Source organism: Struthio camelus, chromosome W (genome assembly GCF_040807025.1).
Source record: "Struthio camelus isolate bStrCam1 chromosome W, bStrCam1.hap1, whole genome shotgun sequence".
In the NCBI taxonomy this organism is placed as follows: domain Eukaryota; kingdom Metazoa; phylum Chordata; class Aves; order Struthioniformes; family Struthionidae; genus Struthio; species Struthio camelus.
Genome location: NC_090981.1, coordinates 53,280,519 through 53,297,618, shown reverse-complemented (window position 1 = coordinate 53,297,618; position 17,100 = coordinate 53,280,519). Strand labels below are relative to the sequence as shown.

Here is a 17,100-nt window from a genome sequence, read left to right as displayed (position 1 = left end):
CCGCCTCCAGCCGGCGGGGCGGGGCGGGGCGGGGCACGCGCCCGCCCACCAACGGCCGCACGCAGGCCGCGGCGCGAGTGCGCCTGCGCAGCCCCGTCCGGCGGAGCAGCGCCCCGGTGCGCGCCGCCGGGCCGGGCCGCCCTCGTGGCCGCCCCGCCAGGTCACGTGGCCCCGGGCGCGGGTGGCGGTTGGGATGGCGGAGGCTGGCGGCGCCGTGCCCGGGCTGCGGCCGCGGCTGGCGGCGCTGGGCCGGCGGCTGGCGGCGCTGCGGGCAGCGGGAGGCGACGGCGACGGTGAGGGGCCGCAAGGGGCGGGGGCCGAGCGGGCCCTGCGTGGTGTTCCCGCCGGCCCGCTGCGCCCTCTGGTGCCCTCGTGCTGCGCGGCATCCCTCGTCGCGCCCCTGCTGCGGGGAGCGCCGGCGGCCCCGTCCCCGGGAGGCTGCGGAGGGCCGCGCTTTCCCCCCCCCAGGGAAAGAGCCTTGTCCCCGGAGCAACGCCTCAGGTGCTCTCTGCGGGTCTCCCTGCGGAGGCTGAGCCTTGAGACTCTTCTCTGCAGCAGCCTGGTTGAGGCCTAACATTTACAGCTGCATAAGAACAAGCAGCGTTTTTACTTTATGATTTCTTTGCACGTGTAGTGTTTGGAGTGATTTTTTGAGGCATCAGACCATAGCTGTTAATGCCGTGAATTTGGTCACGAGAGCAGTCGTCGTAACAGGGCGAAGTGCCAGTTTAAGTACTTTATTATTCAGCTCTATTGTAGGTATCACAAGGACGAATAAAAGCATATGAAATGAAAAGGGGGAGCAAGCACGGCTGTTGCTGGATGCTCTTCAGTGCTAAGAAAGCCTTGTATTCTTCCTTCAGATGCTTTCTTAGTAAAGGGCTCTGCTACTCTGGAGAGACTGAAGGACCTCTGTAAAGAAGAGAAAGAAAAAACATATCCTTCCAAGCTTTTGCAGCTTTATACACAGGTAGTATATTTAAAGCATTTGGTGCACCGCTTTTAGAAGATTGACTGTGTAGGGTATAGGAGCAGGTAGGGTGTAGAAAAGAGGATATAACTGAAAAATATCTCTACACTTACTTGTTAGTGTGTGCAGTGATTACAGAACTTTCCCAAAGTATAGGCCCGATTTTTTTCTAGACTAGAAAGTAACCGAGAGTTGATAATAATTGTACAAGTATTGTGAGCATAAAAAAGGGTTTTGAGTTTGCTTATTGTGAACAGTCTAACAATGTTGTAGCTTGTAACACTGTTGAAAATTAAATGTTAAAAATTATCTTTAAACTTGTAATATTTTGTAAACTATAACAAGTTTGTATGTATGCCACCAGCTGCTTATTTTGTTGGCAGTTTTTTACTTATGTTACTTATTTTTACTTGTTTTATTTTTTTTACATCGTGCATCTTCCTATTTTCATAGGCTGTCCTAGATATTACGTATTTTGAGGAAAACCAGCTTGTGGATGAAGATTTTCCAGAAGATTATTCCTTACGAAAAGTTAAAGAACTTATTTGTATTCTTTCAGAACCAGAAGACCTAGTGAAAGAATGCAACGTAAATGAAGAAGTGAGTACTAACATTATTCAGTCAGAGAATTAATTATTCTATTATTTAAAAATCAAAAATCTAAAACAGGATAGCGGCACTTACATTTCTGATGAGCAAAATTTGAGGTCTTTTGAAAAAATTCCAAGTCTTATTTGTATTTAAGCAGTGATTCCCAAATCATTGCCCATAAATAATTTTTCAGATAACTTAACGGGATGCTCAGAATTTTTCCTGCTAACGTTTCAAGATTCCAGATGATTTCTGCTGTTTAAATCCAAAGTATTAGGCTTGTGTCTGTGACCATCACTTTTAAGTATATCTTCTGAAGTTAAGGGGTTGAAACAACACCGTTTGCATGTGTCAGTGTGCGTATGTGTAGTTCACATGGTTACTTTTGGCTTAGCACGTTTTACTGGGATTTATTTCAGTGCACCAGCATCCTTGGCACAGAGTTAATCGAATGTCTTTACTGGAGAAAAGGAGCCCTGCTTTACATGTATTGTCACACTGTAAAAGAAAGGAGTGACTGGCTAAGGAAAAATATCGACTTATTTGAAAAGGTAAAAGAGGCTTTAAAAAAAAAAAAGGTCATCTCCTGAGTGTGTAAATGTCCATAAATACACTTTTGAAGTATGACATTTTCTTTTAAAGAACAGCTTTTTCTTTTTTTTTCTTTTAAATAACTGCTTGCAGACTTCGTATCTAGAAGCATTTCTGGCTGTCTTTAAATGGCTCAGAATTTGTGTAGGTTTTTTTCTCTCTCCCTCTCTCTCTCTTTTTTTTTTTTTTTTTTTAAATTTTAATCAGTGCCTTAATGATGGAGTCCATTACTTGATGAAGATGCTTAGCTTTAGATGCCCTCTCCAACTGGATGAAGATGTCTCATTTCAGGATAAAGATACTGCTAGATTACTCAGTGAAGGTAAAAAAAAAAAATTTACAAAATGCCCCAATAACTGCCCCATTTTATAGAACCCTTCATTGTGTATTTTTGTTGTATCGGGTTGGACTTCATTGGTACTAAAAAACTAACTTTTTAGAACAAAAAATAATTGTGAGAGATTAGCAAGCAGTAGTATTTTCCTGCCCTTCTAACTCTCCTTTCTTGTGACTCACAGATTTTAGGAGGTGGTAATGTTCATTTTCTCTGTGTTTGTAAGTCCATCTGAGAAGATGAACAACTGAAGCTGTTTGTGTTTCATGCACAACGTGCATGTTTTAAAACTATCCAGTTTTCAGTTGACAAATCTGAAAAGCATAAATAAGACTGTAGAGGGTGCTAAGTGTTCTCATGTTGGTCTAGATCTAGGGGAAAACAGGCATGATGAGTTACTGATTTCACACAGGTAGAAAGAGTACCTTTTTTAGAGTCACCAAAACTTGGTTATCACGCTTCAGTGTAGCTTTATGTACGTTGTATTACTATAGTGCGTTTCACCTGAGCATCTGAGGCCATGCCAGTGTAATGCAATTAGCGTCATGCAGTGGGAGTGGATTTTTAAAGTTAAACAGCTGGTGATGAGGTCCGTATTGTACGCTACCAAAACTTACTCTGGTCTGGTCCTGTGGAACGGATGCATACATGGGATGGAGCACTTTCTCATTTAGTTTCGCCTGGAAGGGACCAAGAAAGGCTGTTCCAACTCTGTTCCGCAATACAAAGCCAAGTGCAGTAGCTGATTTCGTAGGTTTATTTGGTAGGATTTTTTTTATTTTTATTTTTATTTTTGAAATGATCACGGACACTTACCATGTGGCTTTCTATTTAAATAGTAAAGCTGCTGCTGGTTAACCTGAGTTAAGCTGATGCTGAAATAGCATCTTCCATGAGGCCTAAAGTGTGGGAGGCATAGAAGTGTGCTAAAGTAAATATGCATAGTCATAGCTACACTTAATGGATTATAAAGAAATACAGAAATATAAATATACAAACAATTTTCAGCAAATATTTATATGTCAAGCTTAAAACTAAAGATTTTAACGTTGTGGAAAGGCAAAATGGATGGAATAACAAGCAAGGCCTTTGATTCAGGTTCTCGGCAGTATCGGTGCTCTAATGGTCGAAACTTGTTCTCTGGTATGCCTCTTTAATAGGAGGCATATACTGGCTTTTTGAAAAATTTTTGCTGTGTTACTGAAAAAGATTTTGAAGTGAACAAGTCACATGCTTGTTTAACAAAAGAAGAATAAAGTAATTTAGAACTCAAATATCTTTTTGCAGGTGTATTTAGTGATACGCACTTACTGGCGATGATGTACAGTGGAGAAATGTGCTACTGGGGACTGAAACACTGCAGAGAAAGGGGAAGTGGAGAAGGGAAGCAAGAAAGGTGCGAGACGACAAATCCAGCGTCTAGTAGTGACCCATGCTGCAGATCACAGAGTGCATCACTGGGTTTCCGAGCAGCAGGCAAAAACATATTAACGAAATATGTGGCGGTATGCGAAGGACCTTTAAAAGGACAAGGGTGGAACACGACAAGTGCAAGGCAAATGCTGTGTTACTTCAGGAAATCCCACAGCTAGAGTTGCTGCTGTTGCGCTCTTCGGGGAGCTCGCTGCCTGGGGCTCGCACCTAGGGAGGCGGTCTGCACGGAAGTGAGGCAAAACACTACTAGCTGTCTGACTGTACTTGTCAAAACGTATGCTCTGTTGTAAAGAGAGTGATGCCGAGACCGTCTGGAACATCGCTCCAATAAAACAGTGTTTTCAGAACAAGCGTTTAGTAAAGGTGGGGGCAGGCTCCCCGCCTCTGGAGCGGTGTCGGCGCGGCGGGGCCGAACCGGGCCGGGCCGGGCGCCGCCCTCGGCGCGGAGGCGGCGCCGGCGGCGGCGGCGGGCCGAGGCGCCATGGCGGAGGGCGGCCGGCTGGAGGCCGCCGTGCGCGGCCGGCTGCGCGGCCTGCGGGAGCGCTGGGCGTGGGGCGCCCGCGAGCGCGGCGCCGCCAGCGCGGGCGCGGAGGCGACGGCTGGGGCCGGGGCCGGGGCCGGGCAGGGCCCCCGCGGCGGCGGCGGCGGCGGCGGCGGGGGGGCCGCGGAGGAAGTGAGCGCCCTGCAGGCGCTGCCGGTGAGCGGGGCCCGGCGGCGGGGGGCGGGCGGGCGGGCGGGCGCGGGCTCGGCCGCTGACCCGGCGCTCTGCGTGTTTCAGATCGACGTGCAGCTGAACATCATGTCCTTCCTCTCGCCCCAAGACCTGTGCCGCTTGGGCAGCGCCAGCTCCTACTGGCGGGCGGCCGTGCGGGACCCGCTGCTGTGGAGGTGCTTCCTGCTGAGGGACCTGCCCTTGTGGGCGTCCGTGGACTGGAGGTCGCTGCCCGACGTGCAGGTCTTCCATCAGGTCTTTGCAGAAGACAGTGGTAACACGCTGTACGACTACATGACCGTGTGAGTACCTTCGCGTCCTCTAGCAGGGCTTGCAGCCGCTCGACGGCAGAAGTAGTCACGCCACGGACAGCGTTCACGCGCGCACCGGTAAAGCTCTGCTGTCAGATGCTGCTGACGTTTTCATGTGGCCCGCTGTCTCAGATCCCTTGCTCGTTTTGTGAATATGATTTCCTGTTATGTGACAGTTTGGCCTGCTCTTTCCATCTGGAATTGAAGAAGAATGTAAAATCATGTTTTAAAAAAAAAACTTTTTGTAAATTGTATGCCAGCTATGCCACAGAAATACAGCCACCTCAGAAGCTGTGCGCGCTGTGCTGATCTTGTTGATGAAGATGTGTTCTCCACTCAGTTCAGAAGATAATTACTTATTCTATTAAAAGTTCTAAGTCTTTAAAATGTGGCAAATGAATCTTAGATTTTTTATGTCATATCTGGCAGACCTAGAAAAAAAATGAAATGTCACATTGTGCGCATTCAAAAACAACAGGTTGTCTTAGCTCTGATGGTCTAAAGACGTGAGACAAAGACCATGCTTTCAACTAGCGTAGTTGAAAAACATAGCAACACTCATAAAACATAGCAACATTCATAATATATGTGGATTACTTGAAATTTCTCTAAGTCAAGCAGATTATTTTGTGTGTGTGCGTGTGTGTTTAACTTCATTCAATGCCCTGAATTAATTCGCAGTATTAAAATTCTACATGCAATAAGAATTTCTGAAGGTGATTTATGAAACCATTGCTTCACAATAAACGCACTAACCTTGGCAATCTCTCTGTCACTCACCTCCATTTTACAGCCAGGGAAGAGGCACCCAGAACTTGAAGTGCAAAATGTCCTTTAATTCTGAGCATTGGTCTCGTTAGGTCTGAATACTTCAGAGCACATCACATACTTGAAGCCACCCGTCACTGATTTCTGTTGTGCCTGTGAGCACTTAATATTTGTGCTGATATCAACTGAAACGTCTCAGGTGGGATACAGAGGAGCACAGCGTTAACGTTTTCTTGAAGTGATTTATCTAGCATCATGTGACCAGAAGCAAAGACTGAAGCCACTTCTCCCGGATGTCTGTCAGTCCCTTAACGTTACGTCTTTTTCTGTGATTGCTAAAGTCTCTTTGTGCTTCTGCATCAAATGAACACATGAGCTTCCAGACAGCACCCACCTCCTTTTACAGCAAGCGTACTTTATGCGTGAATGGGATAAGGTCCTTCTCGTAAAGAGTTGCCTTTTTTTATAATTAATAAACATAAAAGGGGTCCCATTAAGGGTGGACACACACTCAGCATTCTCATATGTTTTTATATTGTGTTTGACTGCTCAACTTTGGTGCTATTTTACCCATGTTGTGTGAGCTGGGGAGGGGTTGGGGGAAGTTTTTTTTTTTTTTTAAGGTAGAAAATCCATCATATGGAACTGTATTAAGGTCCAAAAATCAATATTTGGAACTTGGCAGGACTAATGCTTTTACCTGCTTTGTGCTGGTGATCTAAACCATCGATTTTTAGCTATTTGTTATTTTTGAGCTGTGCTTAAGTTGTTCTGGTAACACAGCATGAGAAGTTTGGGACCTAAGTTAATCGATGTTGTTTGATTAATGCCTCTTTTGTATTTTGTGTTTAATTTCTAGTTGCGTCTATTTTACACAGATATAAAAAAAGCTGTCCTCAGAGTCGAAGAAGTGTGAAATCAAGCCGTCCCCGGTATGGGGCTGTGACATCCTTTTTGCAATCACTGGTCACTCAGGCAGAACCTCGTTTTGCTATGTTTGGGCCGGGGTTGGAAGAGCTGGATGACTCTTTAGTGCAAAGGATGATGACTTGTCCAGAAATTCTACTAGTGGCTGGCCTACCCCAAAGACGAATTCATGGTAATGCTCTTCTTTCTGATTTTGGGGGTTTTAAAATTTTATAAAAAGATATATCGTATAAAACAAAAAAAAAAAGCTAGGGGAGAAATAGGAAAAAAAATGTTTTTTAATGCTCTCTTTGAAGCTCAATAATGTCATTGTAAAAAATTCTTTCTTCTGTATATATATAGTGAAAAGGATAAACACAATAACCATTTAGGATAAAGTTTTAGCTCCAGTGAATTTAATGGTTAAATTTGTACAGTGTCAGAGAGTCTAGATTTTGCTCATTGTATTTGTATTTTGATCCTAAATTCCATGACACACATGCTGTTGTAATGGGTAAGTGCAAGCATGACTTCCTTTAAGGAGTGCTTGCTACTACTTAGTGCTGCTATTACTTAGGGGTTAAAAATAAGCTTGTCTTTTTATACTGATCCTTTATCTGATTCAATATTCTGATATCAAGTGGGGGTAAACTTTCTTCATTTGAAAAGGGTTTGTAGGATCAGGTCAAGGAATTTTTTCAATATTTAGAAGGGATTTTAAAAAAAGCATAGTTCTGAACATCTGTAATTTTGCTTCAGTCCAAACCAGAGACAAAAACTTATGATTGTTTTTAACTAAGAATAACTGGTATTTATTTAAGCACAGCAGAAATGAAATAATTAAATTATATTTATAGGCAGTGGGAAAGTATGCCTTCTTTCCTGTTGTTTTCTTTTCTTTTTTATGTCCTTTTCAGTGCAGACTAGAGCTTTACTATGTCAGTTTAGGCTATCAGGTGCAAAGCAGCTCCTCTGTGACTTAAGTTTCTGTGTTCTAATACAAGTATCAAAACCCAAACAAACTGGGATCTATCATCTGGTTTTCTTTTATTTTTTATTTCTTTGTGAAATAGTAAGTATGCTTCCCCCTAAGAGCAACACCTCGGTTTAGATGGGTCTGTTTGACAGCCGCGGTAGAATTTTTGGCCTGTCACTCAGCTGTGTTCAGTAACCAGATATTTGTAATCTCATATGGTCATTTTCTCCCTGTAGGGATTGGATCAGGAGTCAGTTTTCAGTTTAATAACAATCAAAAATTCAATATTCTGACATTATATTCAACTACCAGGTAAGATTTGTTCTCCGCAGAAAAAAAACAACAGTGCAGTTTTTCAATTATTTCATACTTTTTCTCATGGTTTCATGATGTCAGTTTTATGCTTTTATTGCATGCATGAATATCTCTTATAAACTGGAGCTTCAATGTTTCTGTCCCTTTCTCCAACCTCTAAATTTCCATGTGGAAGTAGTGAACCTTCTTCCCAAAACTGATGCGTAATAAATGTTTTGTGATAAATACATAACAGATGTTTCTTTACCTCTTGATATTCTGGCTGTTTCCCTTTTGAAACATTATATAAATTCATCCTGGGATGTATTTTAATGAGCATCTTGCAGACTGCTAACCATCTGTATGTGCACACTCGGAAAAAAAAATGGAGGGAATGAAACTATTTTCCTGGCTTAGACCATTTTCCTGTCACTTTGCTGTGCTGGTGTCTCTGCCTGGACTCTGTTTTCTCATTTTCTATCTAAATTAACCTGGCTACTAAATGGCTATTATTTCAGCTATTAAATGGCTGAAATATTTTAATATCTTTCAGTGTGGAAAGGAGGAGAGCAAGGGCAGAGCAAGCTGTTGTTGTGAATAAGATGTTCTACCAAGACAGCAGCACAGTGGGGAATCAGCAAGCTGTGCACTACAATGTAATAGCTCAAGTTAAAAAGGTGTGCGAAGTAGTTGATGGATTCATCTACGTTGCTAATGCAGAAGCTCATAAAAGTAAGGGGTTTCTCTTTATTGAATGTGCTCATATTTTGTGAATGATTCAAATGTCGTAAAAGATCTGTGAAGAATATGGAATGCATCAAAATCCTCGTTCAAGTTGTTTCAAGGTATGCTTCCTTGGTGCTATTTTTTCCAGTGTCTTTTCGAGTTGAAGAGCTCCTCTCTCCTAGACCTAGCTCTCCCTCACCTTCCTGTAAGGGGTTGTGACCCTTTCTGTTACTGCCAGTACCATATGGCTGCTCTCTTAAGTCAGATCTGGGAAATGATCTGGGTTTAAAAAAACAGAACAAAAGGAAACCTGGGAGCAGGTAGGGCAGTGGATGGGGTAGAGTGGGTGGGAGAAGCAGCCTGAAATGTAGCAGTGGTGATGTAATAACCTGGAAACGGAGCCTGTACCGGGAACACTGCGGTGAAAGATGTAGCCAAGCCAAACTAGGATTGCCCTATAATAATAGCCTGAATAAGAGTAATCCAAACACCTGTTATGGTAGACTGTCTTTATATTCATCAGCTTTAAGTGGAGGGAAAGGGCTAGCTCAGGAAAGCAGGGAATAAAAAGAATGTGGGGGAATATACTGGCAAGAAAAATTTAGTCAGTAGGGAAGAGCTATTGACTGTGTAGTGTGTCAGTATTTCTTAATGGCCTATTGTGATTTTGATCTTGGAAAATGCTCTGATGTTACGGACTGGAATAGGTTGTCTGCTCATCTTTTGTAGTAGGTTGATATAAAGGCAGTACTTCTTTAAAAATAATAAATTCCCCTATTTTTTTTTTTTCCGGAGCAATGCCTAGAGAAAAAATAGTACTTGAAGGAGAATTGTCAGCCCAGAGCAAAATCCTTGGAAACAAACCCAGCAAAATATCCTATATGAATCATTTATTTCTTGTTTGTCATCTTTATTAACCAACCACAAAAGACTTGAGCATCTTCTGCTTTCTGCTTCAGTGGAGTTATTAGTTTGAGCTGGACATGCTTCTATTATCGCAAACGAATGTTAGATAGAATCATAGGATTTTACAACATCTATCAAATGCATAGATCCCAAGGATCTGCTAGTTACTCAGATAGCTGTGGCATCTGCAGATGTGAAGCGTGCTTGGCTTGAGATTTTCTACACACAAGTATTTTTATAAAAAGGGAGACAACATTTTAGAGCTGGCATTATGTTTTCCATATTGATGCCTTTTGAGATAGTTCTGCTTCTAGTCTTCCACCTTTTTATTGTTTTTTCAGTTACTGGATGAACGCTCATAAACTTCCCTTGGCTTTTTTGTCTAAGCATATGTTTGTTTTCTTTTCCTGCGTCTCTCACTGTCTGTCTTCTGTCTTCTGCTTCATTTCTATGCATGGAAGTGCTATAGCTTCACAAACAATTGTTTCTTGGTGTCTAAATAAATTGAAGCGTGCTGTACATTCAGCTGTCATGTATGACTGTACAATGTAGCAGTAACTGCCCTCAATCTGATAAGTGTGTTTGATGCTTAACTGTTTTAGAAACATTCCATTTGGGAAGTCTCTTTTTTATAACAAAGTAGGAGGCCAGAGGTAGAATGTCTTTGCATTTTTTTCTTCTTTATCCACAATTAACTCAATTTTCTAGACTTTTTTTTCTTACTTCTAATCAGGGCATGTGGGAGTATTTCAAGGGAAAATCCATGGGAAACTGTGCTATGCGAATTCTGTGTTTTGTCCTTTTTTCATAAGTTATGTGTACCTTCCCTTTAAAACAGTGGGGACACAAAACGTGTGTCAATATTTGGGGGAAATTTCCATATTTTGTTGTTGGATGCATGTGATTTTCCTGCTAGTCATAATAATTCTGTAACGATCCACCCACATTTTAGAGGGGCAGGTGTTGCAGTCTGATACTATGTTAGCTATGAGTGTGTTTGTTTATGCACGATCTTCATTGTAACATTTTTCTGCTTTCTTCCTAAAAAATATATTATTTTTTGAAAAGAATGATATTTCCAGCCTTTCTCTCTTTGTGTGTATGTCTGTGTGTCTGTGTCTGTGTAGGCTTAGCAATGCCTGTGATTGTGCTACAACAACAGATAACAACGTATCAGTATAAACATAGTTTTCTTTAACGACTTCAATGTTATTGAACGTGTCATTAACAGATATTAATTCACTGTAATTTTAAAATGTGAAGATAATGTAAGCAATGTAATTTTTCTTAACCTAAAGGATATCAATTGTAAACCTAAAGGATATCAATTGTATTAAAGATAGATTAAAGAGTTTCAAGAATGCAGCCCAGGAGACAAAAGGTGGGAATTAGACATTGGTGTAGTCCCAGAGCTCCAGCATCACTAGAGTTGCAGAGCTGGTGGGACAGCTTGCAAGACTGATTGATACAGGCAGGGAGGATGAGGAGCAGACTATCCTATGGGCAAAGGAGCAGCTCAAATGCTCGAAGCTAAGCTATGAAATGGGCAACTGGCCTGTGGAGAACTCATGTGCCAAATAATCATTGCAGACGTGCACTGTAAATTCCATGTCTATTTTAGCAATACCTTTTAGATTTCACCTTATGCTTACTTCTGTTTTAATCTGGGACTTAATCACTGCTCCAAAATTAGTTGGGTGATGAAAACTAAAATGGCATTAAAACTTACTTTAAATCTAACAGTTTTTAATATAAACAACTCAATATTTTTAATCCATTCAATTTTGTATTCACAAGATTAAGGGCAACTGTGAAGTGTCTGTGAGAACGGAAACCATGAAGATTTGGTTCCCAGAAATGTTGTGTCCTCCTCCGCTGTTATGAAGAGGATCCTGACTATTGAGGCAGAACATTTATCTAAAAAGTGGGCACCAAATAAATAAAAGCAAAAAATTAAATTGATACTTCATCTGCTTTATAAAAAAACTCAGTTATTGAGCTTTCCTCTGAGCAGCTTTCCCAAAAAGAAAGCGGCTGTGGAGATGCTAATTTTCGTGAAGTCTTTAAAACAGAAAAACAAAAGTCACGTGCTGTCAGTTCCAAAGAAATATGTGACAGTACCTGCCAAGGCCATAGGGCGAAAGAGGCAGGACACTGACAATATCCAGGTAACTCGCTAGGTGTCACTTGCAGTTTCGTGTGATGGAGCGGCCCTGGCTGGTGTCTGCGGGTCCCAGGGGAGCGGGGTCTGGACCCTTCTCCCTGCCGCTTCAGTGGGTGGCTGCAGCTCGCTGCGTTTCCCGCTGGATGGCACTGCTGATCCACACCCGCCACTGCGGCTGTCCAAGCAGCATCCTTAGACCGTCTTACAAAATTGTTTCCTTTGAAGTAATCTATTGTACTCTCTCTTCTCAGATATGGCAGCAAGCAGATGCAATTATAGAAAAGCCTATGAGAAAATCGACTGTTTTTTCAAAAGCGTATAGGGGACTATGCTGCCTCTTTCAATCTGGTGGGTATCAGTACCAATTTGTACGGCAGGATGGGTATTGCTGCCGAAGAGAATACCTGGAGTCGTTGTCAAGGGGATTTATGGAAGTACTGCTGGCATCATTGCGAGGTGATAGAAGCTTTAGTCTGTGATGTTAGTTTGTCTTTTGTGGCGTTTTAGCGCTGGTGGTTCTGGATAAAATATTCTCATGTGTGAGAGTAAAGAAATAATTTTCTCAGGCCAGTTACGGGAGCTGATGCTATTGCTAGAGCTTATGCTTAAAGTCTCAGGTCAGCAGACATCTCTGCCCATGGGCTGCTCTCGGTTCCCTCAGCAGGACAAAACTGCAAATCAAGAATACAGGTAGGCGTGTAACGAAGGTGTTCAGCCGGTGAGACCCATAGTGGGATCTGGATACTGGTTTAAGAACCAATGAGATTAGAGTTTTTATGCTACTTGATTATCTCACACACTCACTCATTCCCTCCCAACCCAACATTACGTTCACAAGGTCTCAACTTCCCTTCCCAGCAGGGAGATTGTTGCTGACCCAGGGTCGGGCAGAAGGTCCTCTCAGTTCATGCCGTGGAGCTGCTCACACTTACCAGTCTCGGGGGTTATCGGCCGAGGATGTCCCCCAGCATGTGCGCCAGCCCTTTAAGCCATTTAATGGCCCTTTGCTGGACCAAAGTTGAGCCCTACAGGACTTAGACTCCAGATTAATTCCTGTGCAGTTTGGCAAACGCTGACAGAAGACACCAGCTGTGAGTATGAAAGTCTCATACTGCCCCAGAAGTATATTTCTCCAAGCTCTGAAAAGTCTTACATTGTGAAATGATCCTGATGACAATCCAGAGACACCTACTCTATTTGTTAAAAATATTTAATACCTCTTGCAAAGTGATGACAAGAAAAATAAACTATTCTATCCAGTCTCAGAGGTGACAATAGAAGAACTGAGGTAAGCTGAGAGTGAATGGGGACTGTACTGCTTAATCAATAGTGCTCCCTTGATAGAGGGATGGTATCATTTTTGTGTGTCATCTTTTATATCTTCCCCACAGACTTGAATTATGAAGGCGATTCCACAGCTCAGGGATGTCAGGGGAAACATATTCCACAAATGTGAATATAAAATGGCTACTCTCCAAAGACAAAAACAATCCTCCTTCTCTGCTTTGAACTGAATCCAGCTTGTCTTTCACTAAAAGTTCTTATACAAGATTCTTATGTAGATGAATTGGCTCCAAAATTCCTCCTGTAAGCTGGATAGTATTCATGGCCGATTACCTTTGAAATTCAGTGGGTTCATGTTCAATCTGAGAGAGTAAAAGATATGTCAAAGCGATAGTTTAAATGCAACCCCCTTATGCGCTATAGATTAAATGATATTAGATAAATTCTTTAAAATTATGACATAAATCTGAATCATGAGGATTAAAATAAATTATAAGAGTTACCTGGGAATCAGGTTTTTAGATTATAACCTTTATTCAGCGAATGTCCAAAACCCAGCACAGTGCAGCATAAGGATATCCTGATACAACAGCACATGTGCTTCTTTCAAAAAAGCACAAACTATTTGCAAGACAATTAATGCAAATTATAAGTTTAACTAACCAAAAGACAAAAAGAATCTTATGGTTTTCAAAGACTAGATATTCAAATTCTGTAAAAATACACATTTTGAGAGCAAAGAACCTAATTACCTGATTACTGCTGCATCCATATAAAACAAGAGGGGCAGCTCTGAATACGATTAACAAGTGGTTCAATTTTGCACTTGAATACAAGCATCTTTCACTCTTGTGGAAACAAATTACTGATGAACCAACATAATTATCCTTCTTTTCATCTGATATACCTGATATATATTTTCTGGACTCATTAAAAAAATTAGAACTGCTACAAAGTATTTGTATACTTTAACTTGCACTCCACCACAGAATATGAGTAGATATAAACCAGCTGGTGTATAAATCCACAATAAGGGATTTCTTTCCTCTGAATGTGCTCTGATCACTTGTTTCAGACACAAATTGTTAATAATTTACAAATAAATTGAAAATTAGTGCGTAAATATTTTAGGAGTGGCGTGGTATGCCTGAAGGGCCCAACTTAACAGACTCTCCCTAGGGCTGTATTTCATGGATCTTTTGTGTTCCAGCAGTATAGCACAGCAGTTTCTTTCCCGCTCTGTTATTCTGCTTACCAGATTCATTTCATGGGCCTCATCTGTGATCTCCTGAGCAGATGAACTGCCCTCTAAAGTCAAGGAGTGGAAGAAACTGTGCAGAACTCTGCTGCATCTGGACCATGTGTCCTGCCTGAGACTCTGCACACAGAGGTGCTGCCAATATGCCAGGAACCTTCTCCTAGTCCTAATCATATGCCAGATGTAGAAACTTGCCCTGTGCTTCAGTGCACAGAATTGTGTATGCTGGGAGAAAGGAAAGCATCTGAATTCTTGAGCTGCATCTGTAGAATTTCAACAGCAGTGGCCCAGTATGTCGCGCAATTCCTCAAGTCGGACTCCGTATTCCTGGTGGAAATGCTGCTTGGATATTTGCATGCATTTATATATTGCTAGTTTGATTTCTTTGTGTGCACAAAGAAGGGAAACACAGATAACTGGATACTGGAATATCGATGTCATCACTGGATTCCTTGTAATGGCAGAAAGGTTTGTTCCAGAGGGGCACTTGAGGCATTCCTGGAGATTGTCAGGCTGCATATTCATCTGACTGCTTGTAGAAGCCAGCATAACTGCTAGCTTACCACCCCTCAGTATCTTATTCTTGAAACCTCTCTGAAATATTAAAGGGCCTGTCTACATTTGAAAGTCAGCTCAAATTGCACTGAACTCCAAAAGAAATTGCTGTTCTTGAAAAACTCCATGTAGGACCACTCTTAGTCCAAAATGAGAGCACTTTGTTCATTCAGAGTGGCTTAAACTACACCAGAAGAATGTACTCTTGCTCTAGGAAAAGAGCATCAGCACAACAGGGTCATTCAGGAACAAAGTTACTCCAGAACAACTGCACAGAAAATAAGCCTTAAAATAAGCCTTAAATGTAGTATCTCATAAGATTAATTAATATTGCATATCCAAAATAAAAATATAGTGAGTTAAACCTCTGAATGCAGTCTTTTTATTCCTGGATCGTTCTTTGATGCACTCTAATCACAGAGGCTCTGTGGAGCGTGCATCCTGGCCTCAGTAAGCTGTGGTCTGTGCTTGCACGGTACTTCAGCTGCAGCACATCCCGAAGAGATACGCTGTTTGCAACACTGGATCACCTTGACATCCTTATATGGTGCCATATTGTCATCAGAGCGTGTTGAGTTGTACATTTGCGGTTCCACTGCCAAAGCCTGGAGCACATCCCCTTTCTAGTTTATTGGCTAAGTGAATGAGATTAGCTGGCTGACTCCAAGATGTGCTCCTTCGCTGATAAGAGCTGTTGTGAAGAGAGCTGGAAATGAGCACCTGCCTCTCCTTTCCCTTGGAAACTGCTTTTAAGCCGAATCCGTACTGCTGGCCCTCACCTCTGCTGCACTGAAGCTGTCTAGCAACTCTACCTCGCCTGGTTTCCTACATCCACAACTCTGACCCTGACCAGGACCCGCCTGCCCAGCTTCCTGGCTTGACCTCAGACCTGCCTCATCACTATGGACTTGCTGGATGACCAGTGGACTGCATCTGACCCCTGATCCTGACCCAGACTTGCCGCTCTGCGTCTGGCTCCTTGGTGGAGAGGGCACTGCTAGCACCTACCCTCTCGCTGCGCTCTGCTCCCAGCTCATCTGCCCTGGCCGAGCAGCCAGCCCTCACTGTTCCCCAATACCCAGGTCCAGCAGACGCAGCTCTACCCTAACATAGTCGATCCAGGGTGACAGCAAGCTGTAGTAAGGACTAATGTGGGCTTTTCTTCTCAGAGGGGACAGTGCTCTGGAGCCCACCCAAAACCTAAAGCTTAGTCCCATTCTCACTGACGGTGAGCTGGAACCAGCTCCCGAATAGAGTGCAGAGGTAGCCAAATCCGCTGAAATCACTGCAGGTTCCCACTGGCTCAGGTTAGGACAGGATCAAGGAATTGTTAATTAGGACCCTTCTATTTATCTCTAAGGTTTCTAAAGGGACGTTTTCATCATATGTCTCGGGGAAAAATATTTAAGGGCATTTAAATAGGACACTGTTTGTGGTACCCAAAGTTAGGGGCCCGGACTCCCAGGAGAGAGGGACAGACGGACCTCTGGAGAATAATTCAGAGCTCCTGTGTTACTTCAGCACATTGCTGTATAACTGCTCATACGATGTCTCCTAAAGAATTTGGTTTAGGATATTTAATTCCTTTTGATTTATCTCTTTGAGACACCCTGAAAATCTTGGATGAAAAAGTGTTGGAGTCTGTCCCAGCTAATACTCTGCTTTTGTCTGGGCACTGGCAATATCGTGTCTTGCTCCTTGCTATCAGTCACGCAGAGGTCATAGTGCTGTTCTCTCTGGGAAACTACCAGATTGTTTGCCTAATAATAAGAGCTTCCTGTACAGACTGTATCTATTTAAAGTCTAAGACTTCAGAGAGCATTCTGCCATAAATGTAATAGGGTCAGTGCTATTATTCCTTTAATTTGTTTTCATATGCTCTAGAATCTGACTCTAGATTTGGATTCCGCAAGTACCACAAACATGAAAAGGGTCATCAAAGTCAACAGTGCTCACATGTCTGAAATTTAATATGCGAGTCTTGGCAAAACGAGTGTCTTGCTTTTACTACAGAAGTGATAAAGGATTTATATGTGTTTGTCTAATAGTTCACTAATTCTGTTTTATTGGGTTGAGGTATTTTCATTTTGGCTTCTAATCAGACTGATTTTGAAGTTCTAGATTTATTTGGTGGTATAGATGTCTTGGTTGATTTCATTGTCTGAGACTGAAGACTTCAGTTTTCCTAGTTTTATGCTCATCGGTTCCCCTGTGTACAGGACAAGAGTCGCCCTTTGCTGATATCTGGCTTGCTGCAGTGATTTTCTCCCATTTAGCCAGATGCTACAGGACAGTTGTTCTATAGGTTAGTGGCATAACT

General features: G+C 42.5%; 1 protein-coding gene across 4 annotated transcripts; it reads left to right on the top strand.

The window, feature by feature from the left end:
• The first annotated feature begins 168 nt into the window (after nt 1-168).
• RIMOC1 (RAB7A interacting MON1-CCZ1 complex subunit 1) lies at nt 169-15,135 on the top strand. 4 transcript variants are annotated; one of them, XR_011137582.1, is made up of 12 exons: nt 169-293; nt 864-970; nt 1,424-1,570; nt 1,981-2,112; nt 2,360-2,474; nt 3,774-4,283; nt 4,699-4,934; nt 6,590-6,810; nt 7,830-7,905; nt 8,441-8,619; nt 11,935-12,774; nt 14,226-15,100. XR_011137582.1 is itself a non-coding variant. In XM_068926357.1 (11 exons), exons 6-11 carry the CDS (start codon nt 4,197-4,199, stop codon nt 12,003-12,005), a joined length of 870 nt encoding a protein of 289 aa, XP_068782458.1. In that variant the 5' UTR covers nt 169-293; nt 864-970; nt 1,424-1,570; nt 1,981-2,112; nt 2,360-2,474; nt 3,774-4,196; the 3' UTR covers nt 12,006-15,135. The 4 variants fall into 4 exon arrangements, 3 of the variants coding, with proteins under 3 accessions (XP_068782458.1, XP_068782457.1, XP_068782459.1); XM_068926357.1 differs by having other exon boundaries at nt 11,935-15,135; XM_068926358.1 differs by lacking the exons at nt 6,590-6,810; nt 7,830-7,905; nt 8,441-8,619; nt 11,935-12,774; nt 14,226-15,100 and having other exon boundaries at nt 190-293; nt 3,774-3,882.
• Nucleotides 15,136-17,100: the final 1,965 nt, after the last annotated feature.